Below are 21,957 nucleotides of genomic sequence, written 5' to 3' on the forward strand. Positions count from 1 at the left end.
CTCTGTGTGTGAGAAGCCTCTGGAAAGCCAAACCTTTGTGCTTCAGATCTGTAAGAGCCACCATCACTCAGTCAACAGGTTGACCTCCCTCCGTTTGTTAAGTAAATCGCTCTCACGTTTCTTCTCTAATCTGCCTGCAGCCACATGCACAAACACACACAGACACACTCACACCGAACTTTCCCTGCTTTATTTTCCACTGCATAGGAACATCTAACACATACCAGTCCTTCAAGCTGCTGAATGTAACTGTTCTAGATGTATTTGATATTTTTAGTTGAAACTGTCACTATGCTGCGACAGTTTTGATATGAGAGATAATCAGTGAAAAAAATTGAGCTCCTTTGCCTTCAACCAATCAGAGCTAGGAGGCGGGTCTTAGCGCTGTCGATCATTCTCATGAACACCAAATAATTCAACTCTGTGTTATACTCCCTATGTTGTAGCGCTGTGATTTCTAAAAGTTCAATAGTTCAATAAGTGACAGAAACTGGACAAATTGCCTTGTTTTTGTAGAATGTGGCGACATTCATAATCATCAGATTATGAACAAAAAAAACGACTGTTTCGTATCTGTCCGAGTGTTTGGTCAAAGCTAATGTCTGTATTTCCTAGTTTCCACTTTGGAAATATAAAATGTTTGAGAATAGATTTTAAGAAATGTATTTAAAAACATGAGCTTAGCTACACAGACCAACAGAATAACTTATACGATTATCTCCAGTGGAGCCCCTGCAGGACGGAGACTCATTCAAGTTGTTAAAATTTGGCAAGTCATCATTTATTTTTAGAGTATGAACAAATAATTTGTTTCTATCAGCATTAGATACACTTTTGTTTGGTGAATTTGATATCTGACACAAGCTTTATGTTATTGTAGGAAGGATTATTTCCCAGAATACACAGATTTTCCTTCTGTTACAGATAAGAGAGCTTTATTTTCATCAGTTCTTCGTCTTATTTAAATGTATTTGTCTTTAAATATAAAAGGTTTTGTTGGTATAAAGTAGAGACTACAGGATTTCTTTTGAACATACCATGGCACCATCACCATTGTGTTTCCTGTTTAGGCTCCGTTTCTCTTCCTGCTCCATCCTTAAGACAAACATTCCCAACGGATCATCCACTAATCAGTTTGTTCAGAGGAATTTGATCCACTCCTCCTTTTCATCAGGCCTTTTTTTTATCAAGTCATTCTCTTTAATCCTCAGTTCCTCTTTCTTCAAGCTTCTGTTACATTCAGGGAGCAGGAGGGTGTTGCCATCTGAGACGAGAGGAAACAAGAAATCAGTTTTTTTTTTAAAAAAGGACAATCTGTTGATATTTCTGAGCTGGACGGTTCCTACCTGGGAGCCAGCTGGTATCTCCCTCTGTTGTGATGCAGCCGACCTCGGTTCTGTTTCGGATGCCGGTTCCGGTCCAGGGGTCGACCTTCGTAGGAGTTAGAGCGATGTGAAAGGAAACTTTGACCTCCCCCTCTGTGATCTGCTCTCCACTGCGGTGTTTCTGGGTTTTTGTGGCCGCTTTGTTCTCCACACGGCGCCTCTCTTTGCCTCCATGTTTGTCCGTGTTGAAGGTCTCTCCTGGTCTCTCCTCTCCAGCCCTGGTCAGCTCCTGAAGAGGAAAACAGATGGTGAAAACAGTAACAAAACTTTAGAAAAGCAGAGGAAACGGAAGATTTGACACCTTGAAATGAGGGATTGCTGAATCTATAGCTGCATTTCCATTATGCTCCCTTCGCGTGTCAAAAAATGCATCTGACGCTTCATGTGAGACGTGTCAAAACCGCTGCAGGAGCTTTTTCTCCATTTTCAGTTAAATCTTAGAATTTAGTTCATTTTTATTTGCTTATTTTCTAGTTGATTTATGATTGGAATTTTTTAAAAATGTGTTATTTAAAATAGGTTCTTTGGTTACTAATTCACTTAATTAGTTAATTAATTTCAGTTTGGGATGTGGGTGTGTTACATTATAAACAGGTAGGTGTTAGGCAGCTCATTATGGTCATAAGGTATGCAAAAAAGTATGGATACTTTTGCAAGGCATGTTTGGCAAGTACTAAAATATGAAGCTAATGTGACAAAGAAATCCATTTTGTCCTTGGCTTGTTATTGAAATCATAACCTATTTATATATATATTTATGTTTTATATTACATGATTACAGAAGAGGATTAGGACCACTGGAAAAAAAAATTCTGACTTTAATTTTGACTTGATCAAATTCTTTTTTCTTTTTTTTGCGGTGGCCCTAATCCTCTTTGTTCATATTTGCCTTGCGTTTAAAGTTAAGAAAAAGTCTGTAGGGTTTGTTTTTAACAAAGAAAGCTGTGTGTGATTTTATTACAAACTACAGAAAATAAAAAACATCCAAGTCCAGGGTTAGACTTTATCAAAAGAGACGTGTGGTCTACTAAACTGGAAGGGGCCACAATATAAAGTCTGAGTGTTAAGTGAGTAAAAAAAAGCACACGGACAGATGCCAAGTGCTAGTGAATGTCAGGCCACAACCACACAAGATGTTTTTGGCTCTACTTTGTTGACTGTTTCATCTTCTAAAACCTGTCGATAAGGTTGGATGTGTGAGGATTAAAATTATTGTTATTAGAGGAAGTTCTCAGCTCATATTTTATATTCTGCAGGTTTAGCGTCTGTTTCCCTTTAGGACGTGGGAGAGCAGCTATTCTGGACTCAATGTCGGAGCGTGATTGCGAGGGCAGACAGGCAGAGGAGATATTCGCTGAGGAGACTAAACATCAGGCCCGATTCCAAACAAAAACCAAACCGGGCTTCTCAATGATACCACATAGCGCCACCACTACTCTCTCACACACACACTTCATCTCCCCACAGTTTTGTAGTAATGATTGGTGTCTGTGTCCAACAGAAATGAAACTCTGAGACATGAGGAGTGTATATCATTCATCTATGAAACCAGAAACATCCTAGTGAGACCCACAACGGGTCGCCTTGGGCAAAAAGCCCACGGTCCGGCGCAAATCCGAGAGTCGGCGCCAACATGGCACCCAAAGAAGAAGGTTGGAAATGTTACGGTTAGACGCTGCAGCTGCATTGTGGCGCAAAAAACCAGGATGCAACCTGAAGGTAACGAGGTGAGTTAGGATTTAAAGAGAAAAGAAAAGCATGAAACTGAAAGGACAAAAAGTGAAGGAGAGAAGGAGTGAAGGAAAGGAGAGCCGAGGAGGGGAAGGGGAGACAGACGTGAGGAGTCTGTAATCAGCTCGTCTTGTTGTGTGTCTTAAAATAGAGCTCTCCCAGCCTATAAACAGAAACCTGCTATTACTGCTGACCTGACAAAGCAAGCCTCCACCAAGCACCGTGTGTGTGTGCGTGTGTGTGTGTGTGTGTGTGTGTGTGTGTGTGTGTGTGTGTGTGTGTGTGTGTGTGTGTGTGTGTGTGTGTGTGTGTGTGTGTGTGTGGGTGTGTGTGTGTGTGTGTGTGTCCGCTCACAAACACAAGTATGCATTACCACCACAGGACACATGGACTTCATTACAGCACGGCCCTCTGGGTAATGTGGTTCTGTTAAGAGAACTACAACTATAGATCAATTGTCAGATCAGTTAGAGCGAGCGCTATAGTGGTACATAAAGTTTATGATTTGAAAAATGAAGAGAGGAAAAAAAACAACTCTTAAACTTTGATGTTTTTTCTTTAAATAAATTCTGCATTCTTCTAGATTTCACTATGTAAGTATAATAAATTGTTAGTCTAGACAAAACGCTGCATCTTTTCTCAAAATATCAAAACATCATGTAGATGATTTTCTGACTCTCCAAGCTGCTGTATCGTTCTGTTTATAAAAAACCTTTTACATTAAACTTCCAGATGAGAAAAATAGCAGATAATAAAATATGACGCGTCTATAGATCAAAACTACTTTTAAGAAAATAGTAAAATATTCTTTCAAGCTATGATGAAGTATATTGAAAGAAAACAACTTAATTGGGGCACCAATTAAGTGGTGAAACTTTAAACTGCTGCTGCGCCAGTTACTCAACATGCTGTTGCTAGGTAACCAAAGAGCAAGGGAGTTGCTAGGTAACCAAAGAGAGAGGGAGTTGCTAGGTAACCAAAGAGAAGACTTTTGTTTAGTGTTAACATGTGACATTTATTATATACAAATAGAAACAAGCTTTGAATCCAGGCATTGATGTAAATGCTTGCAGATCCTTTACTGAATAGCTGTTTGGTCATAAAACTCAAAAATTAAACTTCTTCTGGACTTCAGAGAGTTAAACAAATTATTGATAACTTTTAATCCCCTTCATACGTCTCTGGGAACAATTGAGAAACCACTTAAAATGATCAGTTTCTCTGAATTTGCTCTTTGTCTGCATATGTTTCAGTAAAGTGAACATTATTCTTTTAATCTATGAAGTACTGATGACATGTCTCTGAAATTCAAAGGAAAGATGTCGTATTCATTTGCAGAAAAAAAGAAATGGTCAACAAAACTAAAAAGATACAGAGCTTTCAGACCTCAAATAGTGCAAATAAAACAAGTTCATATTAATTTAGAAACAACAAAACTGGTGTTTTAACTGAGGAAGAGTTCAGAAATCAATATTTGGTGGAAAAGCAAGAGGTTTTCAATGTGGTTCACTGCAGTGGTCTCTTCAGTTTTTCTAGAGCTTTATATTAAGAGAAAGGAACTCCATCCTTATTTTCACTCAGCAAAAAGAGTTTCTATTGTTAATTAACTCTCTTTTAAATATCATTATAATTGCCTTGTTTCAGTTTACTGGGCTCATGTTATTTTATGTTTTTGTTTTTGTTTATTACTAATGAGTTGAGGTTTGTCTGTATAACCCTTAAATAACCTGTTACATTTTCTGTTCATTCTTTAAAAAACATCTGAAAAGATGTGAATAAATGCACTCAGAAAGTTTCCTCTTTTAATTGCAGTTTTAAGAAACTCAAAGAGAAGTTTAAGACTCCAACTTGCATGACATGAACAGCTTTCACAGTGATTCCTCTGTTTAATATCAGAGCTCGTTCATCCTGTTGCAGCAGAAAGTCACTAAACAAGAAGCAGAAAAGCAGGTTTGACGACGAGGGTCCCCATGGCTCAACCAGGACATGGAGGTTTTTCTGGAATGCATTTGAGCCACAGGATCCTAAAAACAGCACGGCGACTCTTAATTTATTTTTTTTCTTTCTGACCCTGGAGGAAGGTTTCAAGATCAAACATCTCCTCCAAAGAGTTCAGGCTCAAATGCCAGTATAATTACAACAAACAAAAAGCAGTCGAGAATAAACATCCACAGCACAGGAAGAAAAATAAAAAGTATTTCTTTATTCTAAAGGGGCGTGAACAAAATTAGAGGTGATCATTAAAAAAAATGTTCAGAACTTCTAATATTTCTATTTTCATTGAGTCAGCTCTGGATTTGAAGGTTTTATAGATTCAGACACACTTTTCAAGTGGTTATGTTTATAAACTTCTTTTTTGTGTTGATAAAATGTTTTTCTTTAAAACAGAAACATGTAGATAAGATAAATAATATCTTTATAGAAAAACAATTACAAAAAACATTATTTTTACAGAATATATAGGAGCATCTCAATGAAATAAAAAAAGTTATTTTGATTGTTATAGCATACAGGCGATATTATAAAATTGATCTGCTCTGGTTTCTTCAGGCACATTATTCTGCACAATTATTCAGTTTTTAGAAATACTATAATACATTGTTTTTTTGGGTTTTTTTTTAGGTTTTTAAAAAATCTCTTATACTTCCTGTAACTATAAATGCAATCTTTCTGAATAAATGTTTTGTGCAAATTTGCCGGTCATATATTTTGTATTTTAAACATTACTTGTGCATTCATCAATTTTAAGTTTAGGAACGATGGATCTGTTGGATCTTTGTATCATTTTCTGATCATAATCCTATTATCTTTCTGTCAAAATAAAAATATGAATTGGTAAACACTTTACCAGTATTTCCCCCAAACGTCTACATAATTGGTCCAACAAGGAACAATCAGTGAATTGTATAATATCACCAACGTTCATCATTCAGTGAGTCTTCCACTTTATATAATAACCCAGTTGTCTCTGATATGTTTGTCTTTAAATTACTGATGTGTGGTTTCCAGTTTATGTTTTCATCAGGAGTAAAACACAGGAATGTAATCTCTGAGGCTTGTTTCTTGATTTGGAAAACAAAATCTTAATCGAGGACCAAAACGCTGCTTTATGCGTCGCGCTGAACCAACATCTACTTGATCAAACGTTGCGTATGAACAGGAACTAGATGGTGAGTCTGCAGACTCACCTGAAGCGTTTGAGTGTCGGAGGTTTTTCTGCGTCTCTCTGGGTCTCGACTGGAGGACTCTGCCTCTCGTCCTGCAGGTTTCTAGAAGTTTCTCCTTCAGCCAAACAAACTGAGAAACGCAGAACATCTAGAAAGAAACGCAGATTTATTTAGAATTTATACCAACATACGGCCACACATAATTCACAGGGTTTACACACTTTTCCTACTATAAAATTTAAGTATTTTTCAAGCATTTTTCAAACTTTTCCAGCACTAAATGAAGTAAAAAAGAGACAGTTTCAATTCACTGCTATATATTATTTATTACTGTTATCAGTAAAGTCTTGTGGTAGTAATCTGCATTCTACAGCAGGATATAAGTTGAACTAAATATAAGAAATATGAACCTGATTGGTCCAAGAACGAAACTCAAACAAAAAGTCCAACAATGACAATAATTACATGTAAATTAAAAGTCAAACTTTAGTTTCACTACACAGATCAATAAGTCAACAAATATTCATCACATTGGAAAAATTTTAACAAATCATGTTAATAAAAATGACCTTCCTGTTCAAATTAAACGCTCAAAGCACAATATAGAAAAAAAGTTTGTATATTTTAAAAATGTTCTTGCTAGCTTTTCTGTCATTTAGCAAAGAGAAATAATTTGACAGATCCTAACTAATATAAAACAAGACATTTTTAGTCTGATTTAAGTGCACACAGCACAATAAAAAATTTGTTTTTATTATTTTTTGGTTCCAACTGCACTGTAAAAACAAATCTCTAATTTAAATGAGTCTTTTTTTAAACAGTGTGTAAGTTTAGGCTGTTAATGAAACATTTGATTACACTGTAATAAAAATCTGCGCTGTCTGAATATCAAGAACCTTCAAGGACTTTATATTAAAATGAACCACTTTCCAAACCTTGAAAAGCATTTTTCTCAACATCTAATACCTCACGTCTCCTCAGTCTGCACTCACATCTCTGTCCAGCAGCTCAGACTTCTCCACGCCGCCACTGTGTGCCAGCAGGTACTTGGAGTGGAACAGCCGTCCGTCAAAGCCGTGCCAAGGCATGAGAGCGGCGCTGGGCAGCGCACAGCCGCTGGCATTGTTGGCCCCCAGCAGGAGGCTCAGGCCTCGGACGTAGAGCGATCCCAGCTGCACGGCTCGACTCGAGAGGACAGGCAGCTGAGAACAGAGACAGTTCTCTGCTTTTCATTTTGGATGGCCTCCACCACAACATTCATCTTTTTTCCATTTGATTTACTAACAGGTGCAAGAGTTAGGAAGCATAAAAATATGAAACAGTGATCAAAGTCTTGCTTGCATGCCCTGTTTTCAAGTAATTAAAAATTTTTTTGCAGCAATATATGGGACTCATTTGACTTACAAGAAGTGAAAACTCTTCAAGATTGGATGTTGGGTCCCTTAATAACCATTAGAGCTGGACAGTAAATTAATTACTTTATATATGAATCACAAAAGACACGTGATAAATATCAGTATTAAAATAAAATGTATAGTGCCTTTCACAGACATATAGATCACAACAAAAACAAATATAAAAATAAAAAAACAACAGTTTGGAGTGAAAACTGAGGACAAAACAGAGAAGGTCAAGTTACCAGTTTGGCAATATTTCAGATATTTGAAACAAAAAAACTAATCAACAATTATCGACGTCAATAAGTATCGATATCGACTGATATGAAGTACTGATATTGTGATATGTTTTTCAGATATATCGTCCATCTCTAATAACAATAACTAAATAAATGGACATTCTAATAGATAAACAACATTTTAGGAGGAAGTTTTACTAATAAGTTGATGTAACAGCCACTGTTACATCAGCTCAAGAAATCACAAAACTACTCTTATTATCAGAGGCAATTATCGCTGAATGCAATGGAATAACTGCCTCATTGCAAAAACGATCCATTTCCTCTGAACATGTTGAATAATGAACCACTGCAGAGACTACAAGAACTAAACAATGGGTAATCTTCTCTGGCAATTTATCCTTCACGCCTTTTTTGTGTTCAAGACAAATTAATGAACAAGAGACCACCTAGGAAGCCTTTGAACCTGATTATATAACCCAAACCGTGTGGAAAGAAGGTGGTTTTCTGGTTGTGTGGTCAGGTATTTAATGTGTTTCGCTTCATACTGCATTATCACTTCATGGATGAGTTAGCTCGGAGTATTTGTCAGTTTGTTTATCAGCTGTGCTCTGGTGGTGGAGCCATTTTTCCAGGACAATAATTTACTCTGAGTCAGTCTACGTCTCTCTGTTTTTAAAAAGATGGTTAAGTTTTGTTATTTTGATTGAGGATAACCTATGAGTAGTCAATTTTCTGCTATCTAAACAACGTGAGACACTGTTAGCCCATGTTTATTATTTAGTCCTCCTGTTTATTTATTCTTTATTCCATTAGCGTTATGTTTTGCATGCTTGTTTCTGCTCTTGCTCCCTGTGTTTCCCTTCTTGTGTCGTAAGTTCTTGCTTAATTATTCTTTCGTTAAAACTTCAACATCAACTCACCGCATCTGTTTGTCTGCTTGTGAGGCATGTGGTTGTGTTTTGATACAAAATACTAGATTTTCCTTTTGCTTTGGGGGTTTTCACAACAGTGTTAGCACCAGTAATGAGTTGCTTTCATCCATGTTTTTATTTTTTGTTAGGAACCAAAACTTGCAGAAAAAAACTTAACCCACATGGTGGCAAAGCTAATCAGTACCACGGCGTATTAGATTGTGTAGATAGAAAAAAAGGAAACATTTCTAGAAATTTCTAGAAAAAAACTGGAAAATTTCTGAGTTCCAAATCAGGAATTTGCTAGAAAAAAACTCAGAAATTTCCATGTTTTTTCTAGAAAATTTCTGAGATTAATCTAAAACTTTATGGTTTTTGGCACAAATACACTTCTTCATTTTTCCAGCCCATAATTGCCCTAAATCGCCACAATAAATTGGCTTTGGCAACTGCAACTTCACGACCTTATCTGTTTCCCTGACATAAAGTAGCCAATTACATCCACCTCAAGTCACCCACTTCACAGTTCGCTGCTCTGTTAGCCGTCAGATAACGAGGACAAATCTGTCCGGTTATCTACCTACTTCCTGAAGAGCTGGGACTATCAAGCAAAGATAAGGTCAAGATAACAAGACAGTCCAAGAATGTGAACGCCCTGACCAACCTTTAGTTTTATACAGAAGTACAATCATGATGGTAAGTAGCATGCTAAGCTACGTTAAACAGAACTAAAGTATTTGTCAAAACTGAGTGATTTTAATACTAAATCTTAAAAACTGCAGGCACTGCTGCAGTCTATGGATGAGTGAAGCAATCTCTCCTCTCTCAACAGGAGAACATGTGATGCTACATTTGTTTATACAAATACAAGACACACTTTAGGGATTTCCAGCTGTGAAAAAGAGAGGCGGGGTACACCCTGGACAGGTCGCCAGTCTGTCGCAGTAGAGTTAGTAACTCTAAATGAAAACACTGAATGAAGACCTCTGTTCACAGTATATATGACTGGAACAAATCTCCAGAAAACTGCAAAACAGCTGAAACATTGAGCTCCCTTAAATCAAGACTAAAACTTCACATGTTTAGAATTGCTTTTGAGCTATAATAAATGAAACACTGACCAAAATATTTGGTGTGTATGATTTTGATGAGGGCAAACATCAAAATCAGTTGTTAACTATATGGTAATTTTGCAATTTTACTATGAAAAGCACCTTGAACTGCTAAGCTGCTGAAATGTGCTTCACTAATAAACTTAATTGACTGATTGAATGTCTTAGAAAGGTAACTTCTGCCAAATTCTCCAATTTGGACAGCTGCCTACTGCCTCTAAGACACTGACTGCTCATCAGTACTCTACAGAACCCCTCACATATAAAAAAAAAAAACACACTTGTAATGTACTGTGGGAAAAAATGTAAAACTGGAGGAGACAATAAAGACTAAGAGCTGAAAACACGCAGACGGTACGGACAGCAGACGGTATGGACAGCGGTCGGTAACAGCAGGCAGATGTTCCCCTAGTGTGTGTGTGTGTGTGTGTGTGTGTGTGTCTGCCTGCTCTCACCTGTCCTCTGGCAAACAGCCCTGATAACAGTGATTACATGTACACACACACACACACACACACACACACACACACACACACACACACACACACACACACACACACACACACACACACACACACACACACACACACACACACACACACAGCCCTGCCTGCCACCTGCTTCCAGTCAAACACAGCTTCATCTTCTGAAAACAATGGATCACTGAGCTGAGACACAAAGGGCCCAAAGGGGAACACAAACACACTGACACCAACACGCAGAGGGAAAAAGAGACGCAGAGAAACATGAAGAGAAACAGAAAAAGGAGAAAGTGGTTGGATGCTTAGAGTAGGAGAACATGAGATCACACAAAGGCCAGAGACAAAGACTGAAATGTGTCTGTGTGTGTGTGTGTGTGTGTGTGTGTGTGTGTGTGTGTGTGTGTGTGTGTGTGTGTGTGTGTGTGTGTGTGTGTGTGTGTGTGTCCAATGGGGAGGAGTGTGTGTGGTGTAAATAGCTCCATGTGGTGAGCGTCAGCCAGGACAGGCGGCCTACTGTCGCCAGCGTAGCCTCCGTGTCACACACACCAAAATCACAGTCCCATGGGGAGGAATGCAACGAAAACCTACCTACACTGAAAACCTATTATCACTCACACACACACACACACACACACACACACACACACACACACACACACACACACACACACACACACACACACACACACACACACACACACCCACACACACACACACACACACACACACACACAATCTAATTTAATAAACCACCAATTTGTTAGAAACCGTTTTTTGTGTCAGACAGCAGTGTGGTGCATTTAGTTTAAAATCAGTAAGTGAGTTAAAGCCCCTCTTCAGTTCCTCCTCACCGTCGCATTCAAATCAACACCCAGCCCTAATTATCATGTGGAGAACAGGCGAGCTGCAAAAAATACAAATTACTTGACGTGAGTACAGTAATTAAGCAGTAAAAATAAATGGGGCTACAAAAAAAAAGAAAAAAGGGAGGAAATGCTGTGGCTGTTTTTTCAGAGAGTGAAAATGCTCATCTGCAGGAAACTCACCGTTAGATTAACTTCTTGAAAACTGAAATTAAATATAAAGTTATAGCGTGTTCTCACACCTGACAGATAAAAACGCTTCTTTACTTTTATATGTAATATATTTGATACTGCAAGATTATCAATGGATGAGCTTAAACAACTCTGAACACATTTACACTTCCCAAAGATTTTCTTCTGGGCCCCTCTATGCATCACAACAAAATCCCCCCAAAAACGAAAAAGAATCAACTGGACACACACATCGTTCAACCAGACATAAACCTAAACACACATTTTGTTTTCGAACTCCACTGAAGTTTATTTCACACTCCAGGTTGCAACAAAACAGTGAAACACTTTTGTATAACTGTTATTTTTTATTATTATTCATCCACACTGCTTCCCACACCCAGCAATGGCACTGCCCCTAACGCCCCGTAGGGGGCGCACCCCACACTTTGACAACCGCTGCATTAACGTGTCAATTTTTAACCGAACTGCTGAAAGCTTAAGACATTAACCAAACAATTATTCACTGTAGATTGGAGAATTAGTTCGCTTTCCAAAACTTTCAAGTTCTAAAAAAGAAGAACAGAAGAAAAAAAAACTGAATTTAGGAAAAGGAAAATAATTTCTCACGGCCCTGGTACAGCTGGACGTTATGGCTGAAAAAAGTATCACGAAAAAAGTGTCTTATATTAATAATTATTTGTTAGTTTTTTGTTTTAAGTGTCTAAAATACTTAAACCTACTTAAGGTTTAAAGTGCGACCCGTAAACCTTAAACTGCTGCTACAGAACTTGCTCAACAGGCTGTTGCTAGGTAACCAAACAGTGAGAGACTGAGTTGCTAGGTAACCAAAGTGTGAGAGACTGAGTTGCTAGGTAACCAAAGAGTGAGAGAGTGAGTTGCTAGGTAACCAAAGAGTGAGAGAGTGAGTTGGTCATAGAACTTTACTGTGAAAAATAAAAACAACTTTAGGCTCACAAACACACAGTGGTAGGAATAAATATACATTTTTATTATTTTGTCATTTCTTGTTCTGGACTTTTCAACATGAAGTTTGACAACCGCCAGCCAAGATTATAATCCAAAAGAAATTGTAAAAAGAAAGGGGGAAAAAAAAGAAATTAAAGGATACAAGAGAAAATCTGAAGCTGCATAATATAATCATAATACAGTTTGTAGTGCAAATATCTTAAAAAGCTTGAAATAAGTAACTTTTCAGCAACATGTTTTTTGTTTCAAGTCAATAATTCATTAATATTCATGAAAATGTATTTGCTCTATTGGCAGATTATTTCCCTTAAAATGCAGAAAAATGTATTAATAATAGTCTACCAGAGGAGCTGGTATTTTTTTCATCAATATTAAGGAATTACTGACTTAAACCATGCTTCTATGTGTGGCTGAAAATGTATTTGCAGGATAGTTTTGTCTTATTTCCAGTGTACAAAGATATTTACACTGGGAACTAGACCAAAGTTGTTTGTAAGATTTTGTGTTATTGCAGTGCGGTGCCTATCTCCAGCCGTCTTAAAACTTTCCCATAGTTGAAAATACTACCAGAGTAGTTTATTGTGCGCATTTTCCTCTTGGTTTTTTTTTTTAAAGTTGTTCCATGATTTCTAGGAAAGTCAGCACTATTCTTGTCGTCATCTCCTTTTTTCCCTAAACTTTCTAATAATGGAAGCGCTTTCCAAGTTGTGTTTACCAGAAGATGACTTTGCTTACTGTAAATTCAAGCATGCATTGTCTTTTCGGCCACATAAAGCCTAACAGAGTTTATCACAACAAACGAGAGAGAAAAAAAAAATCAAGATCTTTTTTTTTTTTAAATGATGTTGATAATCCGTGTGACTGACCTCGATCTGCCGAAGCTCCAGGGGCGACTTCAGCCTCAGACACACGGCCTGACTCAGGTACGCATCTACGTCCTCCTCGGACAAAGTCTCTACCTGACACGCAAACAAAAAAACAAACACGTAAAAATAAGAAACACACCACACACAAAGAGAGGAAAATATATGGTTTGCAAATTCAATCACAACCAAGTGTGGGTGCGTTTGTTTGGTCTGCTCGCTGCGCAACAATTCAACAGAGAAAGAAACAATGCTGACAGCAGAAACAAAGCTGCCCGGTTGTGTGAGCAAAACAAACAAACCCCGAAGTTATTTAAATAGAGCAGTGAGAGGGGAATGTGAATGCAGCACAGATCAGACAACGGCCACTATTGTGTGTCAGGCCGTCGGCTCATCTCTGATTATCTACTCGTCTAATGGTCTGTTTGACAAGCTGCTCTCATGTCTGTCTGTTGCTCCTTCATCCATTTAAATCAGCGGCTGCCAGTCAACGTCTGTCTGTGGGACTGAGATCAGCGTGTCTGGAAAACGGCCCGTCAGTCGCTCAGCTGTCCATTCAAGACGCCAACTTCCAGTATTTACGTGAAATGTTAATAAGAAACCACAATAAACCACAATTCAACCTCCAGAAAAGAGAAGTATTTTTGTTTAAATTACTTAAAATGTGATTTTGGTGTGCAGGAGCTTAAAAAGGACATTGGAATTAAAACTTTGATTTCCTTTCAGTGTAAAATGACATTTATTTTTGCTTGAGTTATTGTAGCTTATTATTAAGCTACACATTTACAAAAACTGTCAAGCTTCAACAGATATTTGGCTCATGTGATGCATGCCGACAAGAAAATCAGTCTTTAATCTGCCGTTAAAGCTCTAAATTTTCTGTCTTGACACAGAAGATGCAAAAGCAAAGGACGTGGATTAGCATTCAGGACATGTTACCGAGGAATATTGTCTCTGCTGCCTGATTTACACTGAGATTTTAATAGACTTGTCATAGTAACAAATATTGATGGACAGCAAATTGCCCCAGAGGTTATTGTGAAAAACAATAATATTGTTGTTTTGAGCCTCAGGTAATATAATAGTAATAGCATAAATATGAAAGTACAGCCTCTCAAATATCAATAACCTCTAATTTATAACAAACATTTAACACCTGAAATGGAAGACAAATATTCAAAATAAACAAAACAACAAAATCAACAAATAAAAAGTTAATACTGAAGTCTCTGTAAACAAAATTGCTAGTTGAGGCCAAAACTCCAGACAAAAGACTTTTGTCACCCAGTTTTTTGTTAAAAAAAGGAAACCAGTCATATAAATGGAAATTATTGACCTTGTATAATTTATTATGTGTTTAGTTGATTTATTGCTTATTACAACAGTCTTGAGACTGTCATACGCCAACAGTTTTCAGTCAGAGGCCTCATCAGATTCGTTGCAACACTGACTGCTACTGGACATCCTTCCTGCCCACAGCATCACCAAATACTGAAGACTGAGAGCCCACTGATCTGAACCCATTTAAAACCTCCTGGGTTTTCCACCAAATGCTGATTTTTGAACTCTTCCTGAGTTAAAAACATTAATATTTTATATTTATATACAAGTTTATATTAATTTATAAATGTTTATAAATTAATATAAACTTCTTTCATTTGCTTTATTTGAGGTCTGAAAGCTCTGCTTCTTTTTTTGTTTGTTTTTTTGAGCATTTGTCATTTTCTGCAAATAAAAACTAAATTTTTGCTTGGCATTTCAGAGACATGTTGTCAGAAGTTCATAGAATAAAAGAACAATGTTAATTTAACCAAACATATAACTACAAAGAGAAACTGATCATTTTAATTGGTCTCTTCATTTTTTCCAGAGCTGTACATCTGAATATGAGTTATGATGACATATAATTTCCTTTTGGGATGAATAAAATAGTTTTAAATGGAATTTAATTGAACACAAACTAAACATCAAATGGTATACACGTTTGATGAACTACAGCAGTTTAATTAAAACGAGGGACATAATTATGTGTCTTTTAGGACCAACAAAGCATCAAACTGCTTTCTAATTTTTGTTTTGCTTCTTCATCGTGATGTACGCACGTTAATCCAGGAGGTTTGATGCCGTGATCCTCAGACAACCAGATGACGTTGTTGCAGACTCAAAACACACACAGTCTTCTACTTTCACATTATTCTGAACTTGTTTAAAACTTACAGCCATTTTGTCATGAGATATTCAAAGCTTTCTGATGCCCTGAAGACTTGCTGTTGACGCAAGAGCAGAAGTTACAAAGACCGGTGTCTGCAGCTTAACGCCGGACTCTGTGGGTGATAAAAGCGGCTCTCAGCCAACAGCAGCACAACACAGCCCTTCGTGTCAACAAGCAGTGTTTCATTTCACATCACATGCTGACAAAAGAGCAGAATAATTGTTGTGTATGTTAGTGATGTGAATCCCAAATCCAAAGCCAACTTGTCTGTTTACATGTCACCAAATAAATTTGATCTTTCATTTACTGTTTACATAAATCAGCAGGTGTAGCCTTACCACCCATTCATTACCAGCAGAATGTCTTGTGTGGAGGCTACGCCAAACATGCAAACCTGACCACGGAAACCCACAACAGACGTATTAATCAAGGTGGAGACGTAAGCACTTAGAAGTGCCGTTCAATCACAATGTCTCTGTGTTTTATGTAAGTGAACAAATCATGAATTATGATGGAAGTGCATGAAAACGTACCTGAGTTGCTATTGGGATTTTACATATAGAACAACACATGGCGGCACAGAATTGAGAAGAAAAATGATACATGGTTCTTAATTTTTTACAATTTAAAATTAAAAATTAAAATTTTTTTACAATTAAAAATCTAAAAAGGCTTTTGTGTCCAGCCCTTCCATGGACGGTAGTTTGGTATATTTTCTGTGCTCTTCCCATTTCCAGCTGCTACATTGAGCAGTTCTCTGTGAAACGTTCAAAGCATATTGTTTTCATGACTTAACACCACATTTAAACTTCTCCACAACTTTACTTCTAACCGTTCTTTTGTGTCTGAATGACACAGTTTATTTTCTAACAAACCCCTTTGCTGCGTTTTTACTGTTTTAACAGGTGAACTGTATTCACTGACCTGGAGTGGACTTTATTTAGAGGTAACAGAGTAAAGTGGGTGGAATGAGACAATATTTCGCTTTGTTTTATTTCAAAAACTTTTTTAAATCATGTATCTGTTCCCTTACACTTAATTATGGTCTATTCTGTGTTGATCTGCCTCATAAAATTCCCAAAAAGTACAAAAAATGTGAAAAGGTTATGAACATTTTTACAAAGCAGCTTAATGAAAGTATTATAGTTGCCATTGATTAATGATGAATGTGACTTAGACAAAGAATCAGAGAATACATCTGGTATGCTTCACTGATTTCCTCTATTATTAGCTGAAGTTACAGGGGACCTAATATGTAAAATTCACATTTTGGATGTTTTTATATTTCCATTTTAGTTTCTACTGCTTCAAAAATCAGACCAAGTGCTTAAAAAAACACTTAGCTGTTTGTTGGCAGTAAGTTAATGTTTTTTAGTGTCTGTCAAATCTCCAGACTTTTTATCATATTCGACAGGAACTGCACCGTTACCTAGAAATCTCAGCCGAGCCCAGGCTGCCACCTAGCAACCCAAGATGAGCTCCAGCACATTTGGTCAGCTGGTTTTACCGCTATATGCTCTCCATAATGGCTGCTGGAAAAGACAAGTGTTTTGCTGTTGACTTACCTTCCAGAAAACACTCGCTGAATTCTTGCTGATCGTGCAGGAGGCTCCACTTCTGCTTTTCAAATATGTACGGATGTATAATTGTGCATCTCTTTGCAGTCATTTTTATGTGTCAGTGTAAAAATTGAGTTGGAGTAAGGGGGCCATTTAACGTGAAAAGAGACCCTAAAACAGCTAAAAAGAGGCAGAACCAAGCAGACTAAAATATTATTATTTCAGAATAATTTTGTGCAAAAAATGTAACATGTTCTATATCACCCATGACTGATGCTAATCTATTCAGGGAAGAGTAATGAGCCCCATTAAGCCCTTTAACTGGCAGATAAATCAAAGTTTGTCTGAATTCTCTGCCTTTTTCACCGCCAGTTAAGGTGTTAAGATGAACAGAACAAAAGCAGTGTTTTATCATAAGTGCAGCAAAATGCCAGTACCTGAAGGACGATGTATGTGACGAGACAAAGAGCCGCCAGGAGAGAGTCTCCAATCTCTCCATGCAAGTCAGAATAGTGAAGGCAGTCAAAGACTGTGAGGAAGGCTGCAAGGCGAAGAGCAGAAACCTCAGGACCAGAGCTAAACCATAACAGGTCCAGACTGGGTTGACCACCTACAAATTAAGACAGAAGAGAACACAATTTGAGATAGACGCAACACACCATTTAAAAGATAACAGATGTTTTTGTTTTTAGGCCGTTTTCAGACAGTCGTTCCCAGTAAATAAGCAGGAGCGAAGCGTACATGGGATGTTAATGGGGACAGGATGGACCGTGTCAGCTTCTTTCAAAGGGTTTCCGGGGAAGACGAACCATTCCCTGATGGCTGGAGCGTCCACAGAGCTGCCTAAGAAAACACAGAAAATTACATGTCTCACCCAAATTTACTGTTTGGTGACATTCAACCATTCTTCTCCAAAGCAGCTTAAAGTGCATCAGTGTCTTCGCCGCATTTTTATGAATCCACTTAAACCTTTATGTGTTTTTGCTTTCGTACCATCTTTTCCGAGCAGCAGCAGCAAACCATAGATGCGCTGTCTGCACGGCTTGTAGACGAGGGCCTGAGGCAGCAATTCCTCGTCCTCTTCATCCTCCAGAGTGTTGCTGCATTCGGTGACTCCAGCGCACACAACACTGTAAACCATGAAACCCTCCGCCGCTACATGTTTCTCTCTACATGCCTGCGGAAAACCACACAGCTAAAATATTTAGCTCTTCTGGCATTCAGTATGTTACAAGAAGCAGGGAGATTTACAGCTAAGACGCACATTATGAATCATAACATACTTTTAAAATCTCAGGACTAACGTATTTCTCAAAGGCAGAGGGTGGAACAGAAATGTCAACCAGTTCATAGCCTTTCTGTCCAGGAAGTACGTAGGAGCAGATTCCCTTCCTTAGTAGCTCTCTTTGGGAAGATGCTACGTTCAGGGTATGTGGGATAAGTCCAGTTTCTTCCTCTGCAGAAGCAGACAAAGAGCTCACAAACTGGGCTACAGCCAGGACTACTTCACCCTGAGGAGGACCAGAATACGGCGCTGGATTTGTTCTCCTGTGAATGATAAAGATTTTCCCTCATTTTTCAAATATCACCAACAAATTTATATTCATTACTCAACTGTTTCCAGAAAATTGCAAGTGAACGCACAGCTTTCTACATTTGTTAAGTGTAAATTACCAGTTAGTAAATGTAACTGGTTACTAAGTGTAACTTAAGTTTGAAGGACTAAAGCCTTTAAACTGCTTTAAAAAAATGGCGTAGAATGAAAACTGTGGCTAAAACCGGAAAGGCCACTTCACCAGATTGGGAGCATTTCAGATATTTGAAACAAAAAATACTAATAAGTAATTATTGATTAAAAGTAATATCAATACACTAAAGTGATTTGCAAGAGTAAAGTATTTTTTTTTTGTCCAAAAGCAATTATTGGACAAAATTAACTTTAACTTTTAGGAGTATTTTTACAATGCAGTACTTTTTACTTTTACTTGAGTAATGTTACTATAAAGTATAGCTTCTCTCACCTGAGAATAATTTCTGAATCCTCTACTCACTGTGAGTGAATAGCTCATTTAAACCAAAACTTAACGAGACAAAGACACAGACTTAGGTGTTTTTTACAGTTTTCTATTTCTATATTGAAAGAAATTTATTTGGATTTTGTTATTTTGTAATTACGTTTTTCATTTTGGTCCTTAAAATATCAACATTTCCACTTAACTTTATATTTTGATCTGTCTGATTTTGTAATTTTTAAATATTAAATGATTGATGTTTTGATAGGTTACCAGGTACTTTTTACAAAATACTTTTTTACTTTTACTTGAGTGATTTTTTGGATGGCTATGTTTTACTTTCACCTGAGTAAAAATATGTCGACGCAGATCTGCTCTTACTTACTCCTGCAAATCACTTTAGTCTATTGATATTTTAGTTATTCCTGTTGTATTTCGGTAAATCCAGTTTCAAATGATTATAACTTTTATGCTTATTAAAAAGGTTCATATATGTTATACATATGAACCAATACTGACAGCATTCCTTTGTTAAATAGACAAATAAAATAACTAAAATAACTAGATTTATTTGGATTGAAATTGAATACAAAGGCATTTTTCACAGTACATTACAGGTTTGCAACTGATACCTGTATGCTGCCACAGCATTGCTCCTGATGTGCTGCATAAGCTCCTCTGAAACCACGTCATTACCCAGCAGACAGGCCAGCAGAGGCAGCTGGGTCACGCTCAGCCCGATGTTTCTGCAGAGCCTCTGCCGGTCATACATGACCGTCGTTAGGCCATTTATTCGCAGCTTTGCCACGGACAAGTAGGGGGCACTTAAGAGATGAGATAAAACTACGTGTTCAGATCAGTTTGTCCACGTTTTGCATCACTTATTATTATCATCTTCGTGTAAGATCAACATGTAGTCCAACGCAGCAATTTAGGCTGCACCTGCCATTTTGCAGCCATTGCAAAGCACTTTTAAAATCCAGCTACACCAATGTAATCATTTCTTTTTACAAACCTGTCATATATGATGAAGTCTGTGTCTTGTCCCAGAATCCCCATGCTGCCATGGCAACAAGCATAGCTGGCAATTTCATAGTCTGCCTCTCTCACGGAGCAGAACACGTCCTGACCCAGTGACCTGTGGACCAAACAGCACCAAATCAAACTCCATCCAACAGAACTCTGTATTCTCCATCTCTAAGAATTCAACTGAACAGCTGCATTATCTTCAGTGAGGGAAACCTGAGAGCTAAAGGAGTGAATGTCGCCAGAGCGGATGGCAGACAAGAGAACTGATGACCCGGCTGTTCTCCATGCTGCTTAATGTGGTTGAATATTTTTATAATATCCTTGTTCACCCTGAGTCGCCTCTTCACCTATGAAAACACAAGCAGGACATGTTTGCTATGTTCGCTAACAGAGCAAATAAATCTGTGTCTCTCCTCACCCACTCTGGTCTCTTCTGCTCCTCCACGACTCCATCGAAAAAAAAGACCAATTTGATGCCTGCAGAGGTAAAAGCCTCCACCCATTTCTTCAGGACCTCCATATACTCCGTCCACTGGCCTCCACACACCCAGTTCATACACGAGTACCAGTGGCAGAGGCAGGACATGCCGTCAACAACCAGTGTGGGACCTGCACAACAACGAAACAGAAAAATAAAACAAAGTGCAAAACCAAAGCAAAGTCCAGCAGGGAAGAAATGTTTAGCTGGATAAATGCATGATTTGAAAAAAACATTTATTCAATAACAATAGTTAACATTGTAAGAAATAAACTAAAACAAGAAACAAACAAAAAAGAAAGTGTCCACCTTAACAGTATCTTTTATTTAAAGAGTAGACACATGTCGAGAGAGATGCATCACCCCTCACAGTTTTTATTAATGAAAATACGGTCAGTTTTAAAGGCTCAACGCCACAGTGAAACAGAGAAACTCAGCTGGTGACGTTGGAGGAGCAGCTCTGCTGGTTTTTGGTGACATGCTGTCTGGCCATGTCTCTCAGGTTCACTGTCACACACGCCTCTGGACAGCATCGCTCTACGAAGCTCTGCAGACCTTTTACACCCATTTCTGCACAAACAGACACGTCCATAAAGCAGATGAATAAATAAATACGTCTAAACTTCACTGAGTAGCGTTTAAAATGGCATTGTTGTTGTTGATGCGTCTCTGCTGCTGCTGTCACAACAGCCATTGGGTCTGTTTCCTTACACAGAAATACGGATATTTTTATTTTTACCAGTCACAGAACCGTTCACAACTGCCTGTCACGTCTTCACAACACTTAAGAGTCCGCGAGGAATATTTAATTATCAGCTGTTTAACTTACTATGAAACCTCTGGGTGATTATCAGGTTTTTTTTTTTATCGGTGCGCTGTTGACATGACAAATATTCAAATTGCTTCCGGTGGCGTGCGCGTGACGTCATCGCGTCCCAATCCAAGGCGCGGAACGAATCTGCAGTTTCGAATCAAAACGGTGGTACGTCTCTGGAAAGGTTTAGATTTATTTCTTTATACATAATGTGTTCGAACATAACATATTGTCTTGAAAATCATCTGTAGTCATTTAAATAAAAAACTTCTTAAATCTCAGAGGGGAAGTTAAATGTCATATTATGCAGTTTACTGGAGATGTTGGTGACCGGCAGGAAGAATCTCCTGCAGGTGTCTGCATCACAGGGAATCTGAAGAAGCCTATGACTGAAGACAATCTGTTGCTGTCTCATGAAAAGCACATGGTTTTAATTTTTATTTTACACAATAAAGAGTTGGTAAGTTGGTGTTAAATCCCTGGGTCTGTTTGATGGAGTAGAGTCCATCAAACACTGAAGGACTCAACTCTGTCTCTTC

The 21,957-nt window shown here is 37.9% G+C and overlaps 1 protein-coding gene across 2 annotated transcripts; it reads right to left on the reverse strand.

Annotated features, from left to right (window-relative positions):
• Positions 1 to 647: 647 nt before the first annotated feature.
• On the reverse strand, positions 648 to 21,503 carry fam120b (family with sequence similarity 120B). Of its 2 annotated transcripts, XM_055036897.1 has the most exons (15): positions 21,434 to 21,503; positions 21,043 to 21,174; positions 20,545 to 20,735; positions 20,340 to 20,473; positions 20,113 to 20,235; positions 19,730 to 19,921; positions 18,369 to 18,633; positions 18,079 to 18,262; positions 17,827 to 17,928; positions 17,523 to 17,695; positions 13,318 to 13,410; positions 7,276 to 7,485; positions 6,305 to 6,431; positions 1,347 to 1,614; positions 648 to 1,264 (listed from the first exon to the last, which is right to left on the reverse strand). In XM_055036897.1, the coding sequence occupies exons 2-15, from the start codon at positions 21,170 to 21,172 to the stop codon at positions 1,240 to 1,242; spliced, it is 2,217 nt and encodes a 738-aa protein (XP_054892872.1). In that variant the 5' UTR covers positions 21,173 to 21,174; positions 21,434 to 21,503; the 3' UTR covers positions 648 to 1,239. The 2 variants fall into 2 exon arrangements, with proteins under 2 accessions (XP_054892872.1, XP_054892873.1); XM_055036898.1 differs by lacking the exons at positions 21,043 to 21,174; positions 21,434 to 21,503 and having other exon boundaries at positions 20,549 to 20,725.
• Positions 21,504 to 21,957: the final 454 nt, after the last annotated feature.

This window comes from Poeciliopsis prolifica, unplaced genomic scaffold (genome assembly GCF_027474105.1).
Source record: "Poeciliopsis prolifica strain line A6 unplaced genomic scaffold, Auburn_PproV2 SCAFFOLD011, whole genome shotgun sequence".
Classification (NCBI taxonomy): Eukaryota; Metazoa; Chordata; class Actinopteri; order Cyprinodontiformes; family Poeciliidae; genus Poeciliopsis; species Poeciliopsis prolifica.